Consider the following 20,333-nt stretch of genomic DNA (forward strand, 5'->3'; position numbering starts at 1 on the left):
GTTTTTGTACCCTATGCAATGTTAGACATTCAAACAGACTCTATAATAGATCTGAGCCCATGACTATTTTATTGTTATTTCATCTCATTATGAAGGAATCACACACCCTTGTTCCAATTTCTGGCTGTTCCAATGTCTCTGCTTTGATAGTCTGCTACTGCAGCTTTGGATCTGAGAATCACTTAACTCAATCATTAACATGATTGTCTCCTTCCTCATATTCAAAAGCTTCTGAACGCTATTACTGACCAAGCAGGCATCCCTTTCAATTACATTTTAATAGGAACAGAACTTCCTGTTGTGAACAGTTTCCTATCTCACTTTTCATTCCCCCCGATGTCTATATTACTCCAGTGTGAGTGCTTCACAGACAGGACTCCTGATGTTAATCAGTATTGTGTAAGGACGTGCACTGGCACAACTTGACTTAATTTATTCATTATATTGCACTTCTGTCATTCCAGCACTCTAGAAGGCATGCTACTACTGCTGACCTTGTTCAAGTCCGTCAATGTGATTAATAAACATCCATCTGCCTCCTGCTGTTCATCACTCTCACTGAGGACTGAAAGTGTGAAGATTCTCAGAGGAGACAATATCCAGCTCTGTGATTTGTAGGGCAAGCCAGTCTAGATCACACTCGGTGCATCACACCAACTCTCCTTCACTACAGCTCCAGCACTGAAGTCACTGATGGTGATCTCCTGGAAATCTAACATCAACTCATCTCTTTTCCATTCTCTTGTCTAGAACTCTGTCCCCTGTAATTGAACAGTACCTGTATCTCGCTATCATCACTAATATTCTGGGTCACATCAGTAAAGCCTGAAGGCTATAGATTCAGAGCTGAGAGTTGCAGCAGCACCTCAGTATCTTCTGTGCCCTTCTGAGCTCCGTTGTTGATCATGTGTAAAAGAGTGAGGAGCAGGATCAGAGGTAGTGTTACAGTTAGGGACTGGATATGCTTTGTAGTTTTCAACTCGGAGAATGTGCATCAACACTCAGGAGTTGTGACTTTCAGCCACAGTTCACTTTGTTTGCTTCCTCTGTTATACTGGAGTTATCGCACCAGACACTTGTCATCAGTATATTAATTTCTCTCCCATTGAGAAATAAGGAATAGACAGACTCTGGAGAGGTTATGCTCTGATCTCTCATGGTCTCTCCCAGTGTGTTTCTAGCACTCCTGTGTGGGAGTGTTGGACACTCAGAGGAGTGAGTTTCATTCCATATGAGTGCAAAAGAGTTTGTTTCTCATTCATAGCATCACTGACAGACTCCTAGAGAGATCCTGCTGGGCTCTTTTATTTGCGCCCCACCCAGAGGTCTGCTCATCTGGCGGTGGGATGGGGTGGGGATGATCATCGCTCTTACACACTTACTGCTGAATAATGTGAAGGACTAAAGTGGGGTGCACACCCCCAGAAGATGATGACGAGAGACGTTTTTTAAAGTTCCCTCTCCGACCAAGAATTTTTAAGCCGCAGTGGGAGGTTAAGGGAGCAAATATCAGGGCAGAGATATCGCTTAACATCGATAACGAATATCGGTTAACGGAGATAACTGTTTGCTGATCAACCTACAACTTAAACGTCCCCCATCTCGCAGGATGTCAACAGTCACACAAAAACACCCGGAACTGTTAGATTACAAATGGGAATTATTGTTGATCAGTTGTTAAAAAAAACATCTCCAAATGCTGTTAGTGTACTACTCCTAATCTGTTCCCTTCACCATGAGCGTAGAGATCACGCAAGGGAGTGAGGGGCGTTTAAGACGTTGAGGTGGCGTTTTGTAGTTTCCAAATTCATTCTGAAAAAAAAGCCATATCTGGGCAATATCTAAATGCTGCTGCTGTATTTTAAGATTGCCACAAGGGGGCAGCCAAGGAGCTGCAGGCTGCCAGTGCTGGCTCAAGGAGTTTGTTACAGGAGATGCCCTGATGCCCACGTCCCACAGAACAAACGATCTGGCTGTTTCCCCTGCGCTGGGGGGGGGGTGCTTTTTTTACCTCCTTTTTACCATTGTGTTTTCTATGCAACATCCCACATGTCCATCCATTTTCTCAATCGCTCTTTTCACTTCAAGGTTGCGGAGGAGCAAGAGCCTATTTCAGCAAGCCACACACACACACACTCACTCACTCACACCAGGGCCAGTTTACTCAGAAGCCAATTACCCTACTGTACCAGCATGTTTTTGGACTGTGGGGGGGAACCTACACTAACACAGATGGAGAGAACATGCAAACTCCACACGAGCAGCATTCCAGGAGCTGAACCCTGGGCCCCAGCCCTGCATGGTGGCAATGCCCACCACTGTGCCACCATGTTGCCTTTTATCCAGTATTTTCTGCACTACTACAATATACCGTGACTCTAGAAGGCATTCTAATGGCAGACCATATTTAGCAAGAAGAATCCACAGAGTTTATCAAAGATTTACGTACAGCATTTCTGCATTTTTCACTTTTAACATCGGCCTTGGTTTCAGCATTCCTGCAAGACATGAGCAATTGAATTACAAACTAGGCCTCAGCTTTCGGGTGTCTTTTACTTCGCTTCCTTGTTTTTGCGTCTTGCCTGCAAATCCAGCAGCTACTCCATGAAGAAACAACAGCAGCTGGAACTACAGAAACATGGCGCTCGGGACGGTGATGTAATACAACATTAGCAGACGCAGAACAGTCCAGAGGTAGGAAAGATGGACAAACCATACAACAGGCACCGGAAGTTAGCCTGGAGGAAACGTGCATGTCAGACACCTTAGGGGTCAAACTTATGAGAAGATATGAAAAAGGCCATTTCTGTTAGGGGTTTTGCTATGAGCCACGACAGGAAGAAGTGGTAATAGAGGGAGACTTTAACTTTCCACTCATAGATTGGGACAAGATCAACAAGCAGGTCAGCCACTGAAATGATAGACAGGACTCTCTGAAGAAGTTGGTCGGAGTATTTACATGAAGAGCATGCCCCAGCCCAAACAGAATTCTAGGTTAACTAGATTAACTAACTGTTAGCGTGGAAGAGGCAGGTTTGTTTACCAAGTGTAGCTGAGGGTCAAGAGATTGTCTCAGGACAGTAGACAACACTCTTGCAGCAGTCGCTGAAGAGAGAGTAATATCCAGAGAGTGGCTAGTCTAGCACCTGCCTATAAGAGAGGTTAAAGATCCAATCTGTGTAACTGTTAACATATAAATCGTTGGTTATGAAACTGATCATTTGAACTAAGCTAGTGGAGCATCTGTGTGTCACTGATTTTCCAGGAGATTGCCCGCGTGGGTGTAGCCATAAGTACATCTTGCTTAACCAGCTTGTTAAGACTTCTTTGAACAAGGCACAGCAGCAATACTGACAGAGTACCTGAATTTCAATCTCTCCAGCGCCCATGGTGCTGAGAGCAGGGCAGAGTTTGTGAGGGTGAAGCCTGCGAGGTTGAGCTCTGGTTGGTCACGGCTGGGAGGCACGGGTTGACCCGTCAAAGATGCCTTGCTCTGACCAGAGAGCTGCTTTTGCATCCTGCAATTTGAAACCCGATGGTAGAGGAGCTTCGTACGAATGGTCAACATTTCTTTTGGAAGCAGAGCCTTAAATACCAGGACACGTCCGTGTTAGACAGTGAGGGTATCTGCCTGGGGGACAGTACTGGCGCAGAGGTGCTTCTTCAGGAAGGAATGCTCACTTTCGGGGTGCATGCTGTCCAGTGCCAGCCACTCTGCCGGTAGCCCCTTCCTGTTGCTGGGCGTCTGTGCAGGCCTGGGCAGCTCCTCGGGGGCTCTGTGCTGCCGGGGGGAAAGAATAGAGCGTTACACCAACAGGAACAGGGGCAGGAGAGAAAACCGCAGCAGGCTTTCATGGCTGCGAACAGCTCTGCGTTGCGGAAAGTGAGACGCGGTAGAAAAAGAAGAGGCGGTGTCAGGGTTTCTGGGCTTTTGTACACTCAAACCTGGGTCGGTCCTGGATGGAGCTCTGGACTGGAGGTGAACCATGGCGGTAACCACTCACTGAAAATTGTTGCTCAAGAGCATAAAGATCTGAGTTTGAGTCCCTGAGATGTCGATCTTGAGCCCAGTCTCCCTCTTTTGGTATTGTTGTTACAGTTAAGCTTTACTATCAAAATTAATGAGTCTGTTATATTACGTATTTTGAAATTGATTTAAACTCTGGTCCTGGAGTCCTACAGGAGTCCAGAACCCTGATCCAATTAGTACAGGGGTCTATACTCCTGATTATTGAGAGCTCCAGTCCAATGACTCCAGGGGTCTGTAACCCTGGTCCTGGAGAGACCCGGTCCAGTTACTACAACGGCACACCCTTTTTGATATAAAAAAGCCTGTGTTTTGTTTTCAAAAAGAAAGTGAAATATGCACCATTTCAGTTGACCTTTTGGCTAAAATTCTTTCTGCAGCAGTAGAGCCTACTGCAGCTTATTTTCCCATTGATTCTTAAAGTTCAGTGGCAATCCAGTCAAATATCTAAACCATACAGTATTTGAAAGAAGCAGAAATAGGCCAACTCATCTGCCTGTGAAACAACGCTGTAGGTGCTTTTCTTTCAAGTGAATAGTTTTAATCAAAGCTTGTATACTCAGATAACATTGTTCATGGTAAAAAGTTAAATGTCTGGAAAAATTGCAAAGCAAAAAAAGAACCACTAAAACATGCTAATTGTTTAAGTAGTCACCCACCAAGTCAAATTTTAGCAGCATTATTCAGCAAGATTTAGCGGCAATTACAGCGATTGTGATTCATTTTTGGATACGCGTTTGCCAGATTTGCACACGCAGGGACATTCACTTTCTTCATGATAGGTCAGTTCAGTCTCGCTCTGGGTCATTGTGCTGCTGAAGGACAAATTGGTCCCATTTTTAGATCTTCAGCAGGCTGAAGCACGCTTTCCACTAGGGATTTTTTGGCTCAGTCTTGTCAAGTGGGAAGAAGAATTATAACAAAGCTACCGCCACTATGCTCGACAGCAGGAGTGGTGTCGACGATGCTCTATGTTGGGTTTTCACCAATCATGATGCATTGAGAGCAAAAACGTTCAATTTTTCCTCCTCTGACCATAGATGTCTTTTCCACACGGCTGCAATATCACTTAAACGTTTCGCTGTAAAATCCATTTGGGATCTGCAATGGGTTTTCCACTCATGATATACTGGCCAGCTTTGTGGGGTGTCCAGGCTATCACTGGCTCCTGGGCATTTTCTCCTATCTCGGCCGTTGAGCTATTTAACACTTTTAGCCCCTGACCTGTTTATTGCTTGCCCAGGATATAGCTGGGCAGGACAAGGCAACTTTCACTTAATGATCAATCTCACCGTGCTCAAAGGGATATTCAGTGTTTGACAGTGTTTATACTCTTCTCTCAATCTGTACCTTGCACCAACTTTATTCCCAAGTTCTTTTTGAAAGCTCCTTGGTATTCAAAGTGGAATCTTGGCTTGAAAGTCGCTACCTGACTCGCAGAGAGAGATCTGTTTAGATTTAAAACTGATTGTGTGGCTCGTTAAATTCATTTCCTCACTCATTTGTAGCTTGTGCCGGCATCTGTCGGTACAAATCTTGATAACAAACATTGGAAACTGAGATGGACAGATGGACTGCAGCTCAATCCAGGGCAGAACAGGCTCTAGACCACTGTAACCCTGAAAGTTATGGTACCCCCCCCCCAAAACAAAAATCAACAGGATGAGAGGTCATCGAAAGGGAGTGCATGATGCTTTTCCAAAGGGCTGCAGTTCAGCTGTAATGCTGAGAGCTTTGCACTTGAGACCTCAGCCAAGCACAGACATTACTGTTACACCCACAAGTCCTCAACATGGTAACACCATCTCGCCAATTGCACAGCTAGAGCTGCAGCTCTCGAATCCTCTTTTCCCTTGTACACCGGTACCTGTTTTTCCGGAAGTTGTGAAAATCGGATACGGCGGAGCACGTGAATTGTTACCCACATGTGTAGTAACGCAGGCCAACTCAAAAACTACGAAGAAGCGATAGACAAAGAGAAATTTCGAATCCCCCGCCAAGTGTCGGGAGAGAAGGGGAAGGCTCGTTTCTAGTGTTGGCAACACGTCCTGCTTACCAGTCTGGCGAGAGGCTGCACAGGGCCTGCGGAAGGCCTGATCCAGCTCGCCGCGTCTCGCTTCGGGAGCGCTCTTACTTTCCGGAGAATATCTGAGGTTTAGACTTGATTGTGGACACTAAACGTGTTAAGAAAATTAAAAATTGTGTACATGTGTGATCACACAAAAAGCAAATGAAGTGGTTACTGTACAGTGCTGTCTGTAGTTATGATTAATGATGTCTAACAGTGTTTTTTTTATTCCTAAGAACATCAACTGCAGTATGAATGAGAGTCGTTTTTGCTTCTTTTGTCATTTTCTGGTAAGAAAAGGAAACGCTGGGGGTGACTTTCAGAGTCCAGAATGGATCGGAATTTTGCCCCATAAGCAATAATGAAAATCGTTTTTTTCTTGGGATGAATTTTCGCTGTACGAAAGGGTTTCTGGGAACGAATTACTTCATAAAAAGAGGTACGGGTGTACGTATTCATTCACGCAGTGCTCAGTGCAGCCTGCCGGTGGGGAAGATGTTTATTCCCCGCGCTCTGGAAGTGCAATGGAATGAACTACAGCCACGTCACTGCCTGTCTTCTCTGCTCTCGTTTGGAGCCCTTGGATTCTCCTGGGTGCCCCACACTCACCATGGTGATGTAGAGGTCTTCGGCATGGGGTCTTGGGGGTGGCGGGGGAGCACAGGTCCGGCCCAGGGTGACATAGCAATCGGAGTCCTAAGAGAGAGGAGGAGGAAGAGGTGGTAAGAAGTTTGCTGCCTCTTAACACAGTGATCAGCAACTGATCGACAAACATGATTGATTAATGTTTGGTGTTTCGACACTCTGATTTCCTCCCGAAGTCCAAAAACGCATGGGTAGTTTAAATGGCTTCTGGGGAAAGTGGCCCTGGTGCGTGCGTACGTGCATACGTGCCTGTGCCCTGTGATGGACTGGCGTCCCATCCAGGATGTATCCCATCTTGTGCCCGTTGCATTCTGGGATAGTCTCCAGCTTCCCCGCAATCATGAATCGGAAGAAGCGCTTAGAAAAAACATGGGTGGTTTGTCGGTCGATCAGTTACCTTGTTATTTCTGGGGTTCCGGTCTCCAGCATTGGTCAGGCTCTGGCTAAGCCCCTCCCTGAAACGAGACACAGCAGACAGGAGCTCAGCCTGAGAAGGTCGAGGTGACGCCAAAACTGTTTTTCTCTCGTGAAAAACCCATTGAGAAGAGTTGACTGAGAAGGAGGAAGGGCCAACTCATCGGGTTGCACCAAAAAACTGTAAAGAATTTACAAGGGACTCTTAATGTGACATACTTCTGAACGTTTCGTCTAATACTTCTTGATTGTGTGCTTTTTCACACAATAACTAAGATGGTTGTACTGCTGTCTGGGCTTTGTGCGATAAGACTGTTCCTCCTAAACCCGGTCTTGTTTAGGTTATGCAAACCAAAGCAAAGGTCTCCCCTTTGGTCTTTCCTGGTCTTCCCCTATTTTCTCCTACTTTCCTTCCCCTCTACTCTTCTGTCCTTATCAGATGACTTCAGACTCTCTTCTTTCACTCAGTCTTTTTATCTCTCTGTTATCATCATGTCCATTTTATACTTTTCTTTGTTGCGGCTCCGCCTTTCTGTCGGTTTTCCCCTGCCCTTTTGGTCTCCCTGTCATTTTAGGATTGTTCATCCATCTGTTAGTCTCCTGACACTCTCTGTCTCTGTGAATGCAGCTCTGCTCCCCACCCACCGGATTTGATCAATACCTCCAATAGAAAGCTGTGGACTTAGACCTCCAAGAGCGCCACTTCTTCTGACAGGGGACAGAATTTCTCTGTACCATGGGGCTGGACCTCTACAGCAGAAGAATTGCTCTGCACCACAGGGCCCGGCCCCTGCTCCAGGAGAATAGCTCTGCGCCACAGGGCCAGGCCCCTGCAACCAGGAGAATTGACCAGGCTCTAAGGGGGTGACATCCCCTTCTGCTCGTCTGTTCCCTTTGCCACTCTGTCTTCAGTAAGCCCTGCCTTACCCCTGGTTGCTGTGGCGGCAGGGAGCCCGCTGGAACGCCCACAGGCCGAACGCCAGGGCCAGAGCCAGGACAAAACCTCCACCCACGGATCCCGCATACATGGGCCACTGGGCAGCTTGAGCATGGGGGGTTAGGATAGTCCTGCCTTGGGCTGACAGTGGGAGGGGGAGAGGGATTGGAGAGAGAAGAGGGAGAGGAAAATGCAGAGACAGAGGCAGAGTGAGAGAGCAGAGCGATCCAGGAGAAAAGAGGAGGACAGGTTGAGAGATGTGGAGGATGGGAGAAAAGGGAAAATGGAGGGATTGAACAAGAGGGCAGAATGGGAGAGAAGTGAAAGAGGGAGAGAAAGATACAAATCCGTTAGAACATGTGTGTAAACATCTGTGGACATGCCAACATGCTTCATAGAACAAAAGGCATCCTCTATCATAAGTATAATAAGTACAATTCTCATATTGAACCCCAGGCTGCTTGAAAGCTGCTTGGGTTTTGGGTGCATCAAAAACACATTTCAAAAGTTACCAACGGTCTGGTTTTGCTAGCTCACAGACCCAGGAATCTCAATCCAGCGGTCTCTTGAAGGAAATGGGGCATTTAATGGGTGGCTATCCTCAATTCAGTATTTGATATCAGTAGCCAGTCAAATCAGGCTTCACCCATCAAAGATGTGCCGCCGTAATAACCCTGAGACACAACTGCATTTATTACACGGAAGTGAAATGTAAGTTCAGGAACATCCGGGACAAAAACAGGAAATTTTTTAAACGAAATGTCTTTTCTTGGACGATTGCATAACTCACAACACAATGGGCTCAGTGTGTACATATGCAGGCACGTTATCAATAGATTGACATTTTGTTTTGCTTTTGCACCCTTCTTTGTGTTATTTTCGGTTCTCGCTAACCTCACAACGGTGCTTCCGTCCCTCAGTTAGGGACGTCGGCTTTTTCCCTGTGCTCCGCCTACTCCCACACCGTTACATGAGGTAAAACTCGAAGCTACGAAGGCAAGGTGCCCTGAAGAAACACTGAGGAACCTTCAGAGGTCAAGTGCTCAGGGGGAATTCCGGACTCTTTGCTCTGTGGGTTCCCTAACACTCCTCAGTATGTTCTCAGCAATATGTCCAAGAGCCTGCAGTTAAACTTCTAAATCACATCAAGTCCTGGCAGCACATCACTCCCATGCTTAAATCTCTAAATTGGTTACCTATAAAGTCACGTATTCAAGATCATGTTACTGACTTGTAAGGCTTTAATTAAGCCTCTGAGCTCCTCCATGCTTACACCCCCTCCTGTAGGCTCTGGCCAGTTGAGGCTGGTCCTTTGCTCACTGTACCCCAGAAGAAATCTCGGACTTTTAGTGACCATTTTCCCTTTTCCCAGCTCTGCTCCTTTGCTACAGAATGCCCTTCCTCCGATTCTTTGAGATACTACCTCTTTGACTCTCTTCAAATCTGAACTCACCTTTTTTACTACAGCCTATGTCTGATTGCCCTACTTCCGAGCCTGTAGGTTCTTGTTCCATTTTCTTTACTTTGTATTGTGTTTTTGGCTTTTTCTTTCCATATCACATTGAACAGTGTTCTTAGGTTTGGAAAGGTGCATGCTTTCCAAAATCAATAATAGGACTAGGACTAGAACTAGGACTAAGACTAAGACTAAGACTAGGCCTATGGCTAAGACTAAGACTAGCTTGCTGGGATAAGCTCTGGCTTCCCAGCAACACTACAGTATATTGGATGTAGTAGTTAGAAGATGGATGGGTGGGCTTCGTACCTAGGACCGGGGAGGTGACGCGGAGCTGGGTGCTGTTCTTGTAGATGAGAGGGCTGTTGGCTGGGCGCAGGCGGCACACATACTCCCCCTGGTGGGCTGCAGTGACATTGCGGAGCAGGATGGTGGCGTCATTCTCCCCGATGTTCCCAATGAAGGACACCCACCTCTCGGACGGGATACTGTGGTTCTGGTAGTAGAAGAAAATCACCTGCTCGGACAGGCAGCCAGAATAAAGAGTGTTATTTGAATGTGTTTTCAAAGGTGATTTCATGCTGGGGAAAAAAGGGGGCGACCCCTTAATTTCATGTATACGTTTATGATCTAATGTTTATTTAATGTATATGTTATAAGGCATGAGATATTCACCACTGAAAACTACAAAGCTCATAGAAATATATTTAATTTTTTTTGCTGTCTCGGATGCTGATAAATAATTGAATCCTTGACCTGTGAATAACTGATCAATTAAAAAAACTGATAATTTAATCCGTGACATTTAGCATATCTTCTAAGCGGCGTTACCTGCAAACTGCCAAAATAGATGATCTTATTATCGATAGTGTATCTTGGCTGTGTTTACTGGCTAATTCAGGCGTGGGCTCGGAGGTGTTTGATCCATTCTCCAGGAGATAAACGTCACAGACTTTGAAGTTTGGGGGTTCTCAGTCCTGGTCTTGTTGGGGTTTTTTTCCCGCCCATCTCTCTGTTACGCGGCTAAAGTCATAATTGACTTAATAAGACTTATTTGCTTTCAGCTCTTAAGCATATTGGATGTTGCTTCTTAGCTGTTGCCTGTTTTGTTTCCTAAGTAGGATTTCACACATCCAACCATTTTCTAAACCTCGCTGTCCCAGGCAGGGTGCACCCTGGATGGGAAACCAGACACAAACACTCACGCCAGGGCCAGTTTTCCCCAGAAGCCAGCAGGAAAACCCACATGAACACAGGGAGAACATACAAACTCCACACAGACAGGGCCCTGGCGCACTGTGGCAGCAATTCAAACCACTGAGCTGCCACGCAGGCCTACTGGGATGCAAATCGGCTTGAAATAAAAATGAATTGTTTATGTGGAACATCATCAAAACTCTACAAAAATCAAAGGCTATATCTGCATTTTCTTCCCCAATCTAAGACCTACTTATTCTAAATCCAGGCTGGGACCCTAGTGAGCTCTGAATTGCCCTACAGTTTAGATCTACATGCCAGCTTGTCTACCTGTGATGTGTGACCGGTCTGTAACCGTTTGTGGTTTTGTGGCAGGCATTACCTTCTCCTGGAACTCCCACTCCACGCTGCTGTCTTGACTCCTCTCTCCTGCGGTCAGCGAGAAGGTGCAGGGCAGCCGGACGTCAGAGCCCACAGTCCCCTGCAGCTCATGGGCTGTGAACACCACTCCTCCAGCACTGCACACCAGTAGCACTGGAAAACACCAGTACAGCACCAGTACACCTGGGTCATAAACACCATTATCCACCCCAGTGCATCTGGATCATACCATTACAGCACCAGTACACCTGGGTCATAAATACCATTATCTACCCCAGTGCATCTGGATCATACCATTACAGCACCAGTACACCTGGATCATAAACACCATTACCACCCCAGTACACCTGGAGCATACCATTACAGCACCAGTACACCTGGATCATAAACACCATTACCACACCAGTATACCTGGCTCATACTATTAAAACACCAGTACTACAGTACTACAAACTCAGAACATGGCCACTCCACACAGACAGTGTGCGAGTCGAACCCTGGACCCTGAAACAGGAACCACTGGTGCCAACGACATCTATGACTCACGTATTGCACTAAAACAGACTAATGCTCACCGCTGGAAACTGCAGCCAAAAAGATGATGACCATTCTTTGCATGAACCTGTAAAATAAAATATATTAATTTAGATCTCTTGTCTGAATAGCGAGTTGGACTTTAGATTGAAGTGCATTCAGATTAATTTTCTGTAAGAAACTGTACTGGAAGCCCTTGCTGGTCAGAACAGTTGGAAATCCCCCTTCTGCAAGCCACACTGTTTTGATAAATTCCTGTTCAGGCAGGGAAGTCTGTCACCTATGCCACAGCCCTGTATCCCTTTTAGTAAGAGGAAGAGCAGGTTTCAAAATGACTTTTTTTTTTATTTCTCTTGCTACAGTCGACTATATAAAAGCTGGGATACTGGATCCGGTTGTAAACTGAAAAAATGTTAAAGCGTATACTGTTTCTACCACATGAGAGATGAAGGTTTTTATCATTCTAGTCTTGGAAAGCATCACTGCTCATACACTTTTCATTGTTTTGTACTCTCTTTATAGTCTTCATAATGCAGAAACTGTATTGTGGCGATCTTCTCATGACATTGAAGAGCTTTTGTTTTAAACAAAAAGCTAATTCTGACAGACCCTGGTTTTAATTATAATCATTCCTTACACTTATATTGCGCTTGTCTGGACACTCCACTTAAAGCTCTTTACAGGTCATGGGGATCCCCTCCACCACCACCAGTGTGCTGCCCCACCTGTGACACTGCTTGCAGCAATGAGATACGTCGTTCTAGTAATATTCTTCTGCCAGGAATCAGAGTGCAGTGGGCAGGTTTATTCGGACAAAGACCACAGCGATGCAGGGAGCATAAAAGTGTAGGAATACCCAAGAAAATGAACTCCCTGTCGTTTACTGCACTACGTGGAGAATTAAGAGTGGTCCTCGATCTTCACTCCCTCAGTTCTGGAGCAGAATTGACTCAAGAAATCAGAAAGGTAAAGAATTTAGCCCTCTCATCCACCAGTGTCAAGAGCATTGTCTAAACATTCATGCATCCCTCCATTTTTTGACAGATGTATCCAATTCAGCACAAATGATCTGCACTCAGTCCTTGGTTTCACAAATCTCCTAGTTTATGGGCATTATTTCTTTCAAATTCAGGGGCACAGAACCTTAAAAAGGCTCTCCTCAGACTACTACATTGCTTCTGTATTTTTGACTAAATAGTGCTTAGTAGGTGATCGGTACATGAACAGACACAGCTGAGAATAATATGGTATCAAACACCCAGCCAGTTTTTCCCCCATCCATCCATATTCTAACCACTTTATCCAATTCAGGGTCACGGGAGAGCCAGAGTCTATCCCAGCAAGCAATGGGCACAAGGCAGGGTACCCCCTGGATGGGACGCCAGTCCATTGCCGGTCAAAGACAGGCGCACACACACGCTCACACCAGGGCCGATTTCCCAAGACGTCAGTTAACCCACCAGCATGTTTTTGGACTGTGGGAGGAAACACAAAAACCCAGAGAGAACATGCAAACTCCACACAGACAGCACCCCCAGAACTGAACCCAGGGCCCCAGCGCTGTGAAGCAGCAGAGCTTACCACTATGCCAGCGCCTTGCCCCCACTGCCTAAGCCTCTACACCCCAAATCACTCGGATACCCAGAAAACGGATAAGACAAACAGAGTTGGGTTGTGTGCAAGGCAGCAAGAATCTCCTTCTAAGGAAACGACACACCCTGCCCTCTAATTCACTAATGAAAGCTGTTATAGTGAGCATTCAGTCTGAATTTGAAATTCCCTGTATTTTAATCTGTTCCCAAGGACTAGAAGATCACCCTGCATCCATTTCAGTATTTTTTTTTTGCTGTCGCAGAGTAAATCTCAAGCCAAGCTGAAACGTTCAACACTTCAGCAGTTTAGCTTATATGTGCACATTGCACACGTCGGCTCTAGTGCTGTACGTGCTGTTTCTCAAGTAATAAAACCAGAGTTCTCGGAAAAAGGTCTGCACTTTGTCACGATAAGAAGGTCAAGTACAGACCAGAACCACAGTGGCTTATCAGACCACAGCTCATCGGAGCTTCTGCAGTGTTAAGCAGACTACAGAGCACACAAACACCCCCCACCCCACCCCCACCAGCAATGATGGTGCTGGAGCCACTGCGGTACAGAACCTCACCCCAGGTATACTAGCAGTGGGACTCGAACCCAAAACCCACAAGCCATGAGGACAAAGCTTTACCTTTACACTGTGATGCCAATGAACCTGCCAGAAAGTCTTCGGGCATGCGGGAGGAAACCGGAGCACCCAGAGGAAACCCACAAGCACTATGGGGGAACATGCAGACTCCACACAGACAGCACCTCAGGTCCAGAATTGAACCCAGGGCCCCAGCGCTGCCAGGCAGCAATGCTCACCACTCTGCCACCGTGCCAATCAAACCAAAACACTTCAATACTTGATAAACATGCACAAACATTCTTATTCTGGGATTTCATTATTCCTGACAAGTGATGGTTACAACTACTCCCTGGAAAAATGACTAACGCATATTTGCAGGCTCATGCACTAAGGGATTTAGCAGCCTTCTCGGGGTAACCCCGGGGACGTAACCGACAAGGATTAATAATAATAACTCCTTACACTTCTATAGCGCTCTTCTGGACACTCCACTCAAAGCTCTTTACAGGTCGTGGGGAATCCCACTGTCACCACCAATGTGTGACCCCCCACCTGGATGATGCTCCAGTCCTCTCCCCACACACCAGCTCTCAGTGGGGAGGAGAGCAGAGTGATGAAGCCAGTTCAGAGATGGGGATTATTAGGAGGCAATGACTGGTAAAGGCCAGAGGGAAATTTGGCCAGGACACTGGGGTAACACCCCTACTCTTTTCAAGAAACTAGTCTAGGATTTTTAATGACCACAGAGAGTCAGGACCTCGGCTTTACGTCTCATCTGAAGGACGGTGCCTTTTTACAGTATAGTGTCCCTGTCACTTTACTGGGGCATTAGGACCAAGGCAGTGGCGCTCCAGAGCTCATCTTCCTGATATTTGCCCCTGGGCGCTCGTGCTGTGTCAGAACCCCCCACACACACACACACGGACGAGAGGAGGAAGTGAGTCATGTGTGACAGAGGGCTGTATTGGGCCCCTCTCAGCCAGAGAGCTGGAGCGAGGATGCCGATCACAAACGCCCTTCACCAGAAGTTTCGTTTTCTCCCCCTCCCACTCCTCCCCGAGCAGCGACGACCTGAGACAGAGCCCCCCCCAGTCAGGGCTCCAGGCGGCAGGCAGAACGAGTTTCACACTTGAAATGATCACGGTGCGGCCGGCTCGTTTCTTGTTGCTGGTTTCCTGTTTTTGAGGCGGTTGTTTGTTTTTTTTCTTCTTCGTTTTGCTGTTGCTGTTTTAACTGCATGTGTCACTGTGAATCTTAAAGAGCTCCGCTGGAATGACTTTGGCAAAGGCCCAGAGGAAATCAGAATGCGAGTATTAGATCTCCTTTGTGATCTTCGGTTCACGACCGAAGAGGTTCAGTTCCTTCAAGAGGGAGACACACCCTTAAACCCCAGAATCCAGCTCTAAACAGAGTCCAGATTAGTATAGTCTTTTCTAACATACACAGGGATCCAACTGTACGATATATCCCAACTGGTGCGTTATACAGTTCAGAACCCCTTGATTTTAATCCTACTACTTGTAGCAATGTAGCTTAACATTTTGTCTGGCTGTGTTATAGCTTTCCTATATTGTCTCAAAGGTGAGTCAACACAAACAGCTCAGACCTTTTGTTTGTATATCTGGCCTTTCTTTAGGTCAGTGTTTTCCATTGTGTATTCATAGTGTGTTTTCGATACCTTCATGCACGTCTCGGCGTTTATCTACATCAGACACCATCTGCAGGCGTCTAGCCAGCTGGGAATGACATCACACCGCTGTCAGGACAGCCGGTCATTTTCTCCTCTGGGCATCCCAACTGTGCAAAGAGTCTGACTGCAAAAAAACATTTCCTCTATTTTTCTTGGTAGCTGCAGCAGTCTTCTGTTTTCGTCAGCGTCCCTACCACTGCTTGCGTTGTGGGGTGGTACACCACAGTAAAAGCAGAGTGCAGCCAGGATAAAAGAACAGTAAAATGTTTATCGATCAGACCAACTTTTCTCGTAAGCAGTGTCCTTAACGTAATCAGCGCGATGGCGTGTATCAAGGACATCATAGATGAGTAAATCTAAAGATTCGGCAAGTTGTTTTGGGAAGAATATTGTGGAAGCATGCAAAATACTACCTAAATGTATTTCAAACGAACATATGAGTGTAAGCAATTATTATTATTATTATTATTATTATTATTATTATTATTATTATTATCATGATTGCCAATTGCTTGGCAGAGAACGTGCTATAAAAACAGTTATTATTGCATTTTGAAGATCAGGTCGCATAACTGTGCCAAAAACAAAACTCTGTGGCTTGCACTTTTAACATAAAAAAAAACATTTGATCAATGAATGATATTTAAAGGTGAAAATGGACATCTGAATAACTCTCGTACCAGCAGAAGCAAAACACGCTTTCAATATTCACATTTTACACTTAAGCTTCCTGTTTTTTTTGTTTGAATTATTTTGGTGTTTTTCTTTTTTTGTCGAGAGGGCCGTGGTTGGAGAAGTTTAAATTTCAAAAACAGAAGTTACAGCAGGTAGGGACAATTCAAATGAAAGCAGACAAATTCGAAGTGTGCACAAACTGTTGTTTTCTCATGTGTTTAGCGCATCATATTAGGTGCAGTTTATGGCTGTTTTTACCATTGAGAACGCCGTGAACTTGTCGGATGTATCCGGGGATATATTTATATTCGTCTAAAGACCAACCTTCTACAACAGGCACCACTTTACACAAAAGGTGGCGGGAGTGTGAAACAAGCTACCCAGCTAGGTTGTTGAAACCAATTCCCTGGTTTCTTTCTAGAAAAGCCTGGACCAGACCCTTGGATCAATTAACTACTAACCACTTAGGTTTTGTATTATAACACGTGAGTCTCCCAACGCAGGAGAAAATGGGGCATTTGCTGCCAGAAACAAGAATTACATTTTTGGGCTATTTCAAGGTCAGTCGTAGGTGTTTGTGTGTTTTCCAGGTGGCTTCATCTAATTCCCCGCGGAAGAAAGTATCCGTGTTAAATCCCAAGTGAATCACACCCTTTTGCTCCATCGAATCACAGAGGCTTCGGAATTCCAAGCTGACCCTGGTCATGGAAATAGTTGTGTAGAGAGAAAGTAAGCACGGATGTAACTAGTTGTGCTGTTGTTTAGCCCTGTTCCTCCCAAGACCTCTACCCAGCCTAGCCTGGTGTGCCTGTCCCCACTGCCGCCCTCGCGCATTCAACCCTTTGCCTGAGAATTTTGCATGGTTTCAGTTGCTCTCGCTGGCGGACAGAGGTAAAGTGGTGCCTGTGGATGCCAATAGGAGCAGAGTCCTGTTCATTTCCCGCACGGAGCCCCCGAGCCGCTCCGAAACGTACAATCAATCCGATACTCCAGCCTCTCGCCTTCGCGAACCGGACCAGCCCGTACGTGGACCCTCCCGCCCCACGTCACTGGCGACAAAACACCGTGGAGGCGGAAACATTGGAACACAACCGAAACAAAAGAGCTGCTGCGGTTCTGGGGAAAACCACGCCGCAGGTGCGCGCATCTGGAGCAAGCGACTGAAGAAACAAACAGCGCCGGTATCTACCCCCCCCGTCTGAAAACCACAGATAACACATCTGATGGAAACAGGCCTGTTACTCTAACGCCTGGCAGAAGCAAAGCTCTTTAGCAACAAAGTGTAAAGATTGAAATCTTCAGGGACTGACTCTTACATATTACAGAAAAACTCTTCGGTGTATATAGCGCCTTTAAAAGTGGCCCCTCGAGGCGCTTCCTAGTAAGAAGAAAAGTGCACAAGTAGAGGAGACAGCAGGTTGACACTGTCACAATAAGGGTTTGGAATACAGTAGGAGAGCAGGGAAAGGGAAAGAGGCAGAGCCAGTTCAATAAAAAAAAAACCCTTCTGAAGAAGGCGGCTTTGAGTCTTGATCTGAAAGAGCTCGAGGAAAGTTACTCTCTGATATCCTCAGGAATGGAATTCCAAGGTTCTGGGGGGCAGCAGGAAAAGCCCTGTCACCTGTTGAGTGAAGACGGGCTTGGGGGACCGATAGGAGACCAGAATTAGAAGAGCGAAGGTGGTGAGGTGGGGAGTAGGACGATAGTAGCTCAGACAGGTACTGAAAAGCTGGTCAGGCACCTCGCCTGGCCATGCAGAGCCTGAAAGGTGAGCAGGAGGATTTTGAAGTCGACACGAAACCTCACAGGAAGCCAGTGCAAGGACTCCAGGACAGGAGTAATGTGATCACTTGCACTAGACTCTGGCTGCCGAATTCTGGACATACTAAAGACTGTTCAGTGTGGATTTAGATACCCCAGTGAGTAGGACATTAAAGGAATCAGTTCAAGAGAAGACAAAAGTGTTTTACCAGCTTTTCAGCAACCGTTAGCAACAACAGAGGATGTAGTGCGGTGATAAATGTCACACGGTGAAATGTCAAGCCTTGGAGATTTTACACATGTCTGTGCACATCTTACTTTCATTGTGGTTTGAAATGCATTCATCAATGCCGATTCTTTCTAACCCCGAAATATAAAAATAACACCGCAGTTCCCCTTTAAATGTACATGGCGTTCAGCATAACAGACTGCAAGAAGACTTATTTTGAGTCTAACATGACTAAAATTGTAAATGCTGGTGTAAGTTTGGGAATTGCAGTTTCATAAACCATTAAAAAGTGCCAAGATTCAAGAAGCGTATATGCAAAAACAAGGGTTAGATGGGGCCAGCCCTAGCATACAGGACAGTGCAAGGGAGGCTGTACAACACAGTAGCGTACAGGACACTGCTGTCCAATGTACAGGACAGTACCAGTCCAGTGTACAGAACACTGCTGCCCAATGTACAGCACACTGCAGGATCAGCATACAAAACACTGCAGGCTCAGCATATTAGACCAGCATACAGGACACTGTGGGTTCAACGTATATGACACTACAGGTCCAGCGTACAAGACACTGCAGGCTCAGCATATGGGACAGCACCAGCTCAGTTCAAGCACTGTGTAAAAGCGGTTATCTGCTCCTGCATAAAGAGAGCCATTGAGCCATTTGCACCCTTCGCATGACTGCAAAAGTAACAGATAAAGAGGACTGATTCAGGGCTCATTCCACGCTGTCAGCAACTGACTAAGAAACCACTGGTCTCAAGACGGAATTCTCAAACTCCACCTGGCAATTCGAGAACCACTGTAGAATTATAGTTGCCCTGTTTCAAAGAGAACATTGCAGAAAGACGGTCAACTTCCAATTCACTTCACACAAGGCTGAAGGGGGATTCTGATTCAGGAAGTCCAAAGCCTCACGATTACTGCCAGAATTAACGCACAGATGACTTTAAAATCAGCACTGAAACGCGGACAAAAGGGCACAAGAGGGAACCGCATTGAGCACTGAGTGCAGGAGACCCCTCTTTACGCGAAGAGCGGTGGGGGTGTGGAACGAGCTAACCACCGTGCCCAGCCGTGCACTTCGCCTCGCCTTCTTTCAGGAACCACCTGGGTGAGATCCCTGGATAAATTAGCTGCTGAAAGGAAACAAACTGCTAGGGCAAAGTGTCTTGCTCTCATTTGTAACCTCCTGGCATAGCAGAGCAAAGATGTGCGTAAAACTTACCAGGCGTGACTGGGGAACGCAGGGCGATGAACGAGTGACTGGCCGAGCACTGGAGTCTCAGGTCCTGCGAGGTGAAAGAGGGGTCACCGGACGCGGCTGACATCTGTTAACACAAAAAAGGCGAACTTTGAAGTTGATCTCACCACACTCAGCCGTCTGAACGCATGTGTGAGCTGGGGGGATGTGAAGCGTCTTCCCCTCTGCTTTCACTTCTCTTCACTTCAGCTTGCCTTCTTCTGCAGGAGGGTCTGCACAAGCACGCCTTTCTATAAATAAATGTCTTGCAAATAATTGTCAAATTTGTCCCGCCTTGCAGAGCTAGATTTACACAGCACGCATCATTTTAACCCATGGATCCGTTATACTTTTAAAAACAGTAAGAATTTTATGAGAACAGAAATGGCAAATCTACTTCAATTCTGCAGGGATTAGAGGAGAGGCACTCAACACTGGTCCTGGAGTATTCATCCCACATGGGCCCTACAACTAATCAACTTGCTGGTTTAGACTTTTATCTTCCGTCAATCAAGTTAACATTGATTTCTTCCTTCCTCGGGGCCCAGAATGTTCAAACTTGTCTCTAGTCAAATTGCTCACTTATTTTTTTACTAAATAGCAATTAGTAGGTGATCAGTGAATGAACAGACACAGGTGGGAATGATACGATATCAAATGCCCAGCCAGTTTTTCCATCCAGCCATTTTCTAACCACTATACTGTCATACAGAAGCTGTAACGTTGACAAGTCCAAATCTGTAATATTATGTAATATTTACTTGGGTTACTGTATGTCCGACATTCCCCAGTCTGATTTCATCAGCTCTCTGAAGCTTAGTAAAGCCGGAGCTGGTTAATACCAAGACCTTGAAGGACAGTCTGGCTACTGCTGTAGTGGTGTTGGTGGACCAGTAGGGGGTGCTCTTTCCCCT

General features: G+C 46.1%; 1 protein-coding gene across 1 annotated transcript; it reads right to left on the reverse strand.

Moving 5' to 3' along the window:
• Positions 1-62: 62 nt before the first annotated feature.
• On the reverse strand, positions 63-19,608 carry LOC107075738 (myelin protein P0-like). The gene is made up of 8 exons (XM_015337941.2): positions 19,405-19,608; positions 11,701-11,747; positions 11,127-11,278; positions 9,857-10,064; positions 8,082-8,232; positions 7,138-7,195; positions 6,705-6,791; positions 63-3,781 (listed from the first exon to the last, which is right to left on the reverse strand). Exons 2-8 carry the CDS (start codon positions 11,741-11,743, stop codon positions 3,611-3,613), a joined length of 870 nt encoding a protein of 289 aa, XP_015193427.2. The 5' UTR covers positions 11,744-11,747; positions 19,405-19,608; the 3' UTR covers positions 63-3,610.
• Between the last annotated feature and the right edge of the window lie 725 nt (positions 19,609-20,333).

Source organism: Lepisosteus oculatus, chromosome 23 (genome assembly GCF_040954835.1).
Source record: "Lepisosteus oculatus isolate fLepOcu1 chromosome 23, fLepOcu1.hap2, whole genome shotgun sequence".
NCBI lineage: Eukaryota > Metazoa > Chordata > Actinopteri > Semionotiformes > Lepisosteidae > Lepisosteus > Lepisosteus oculatus.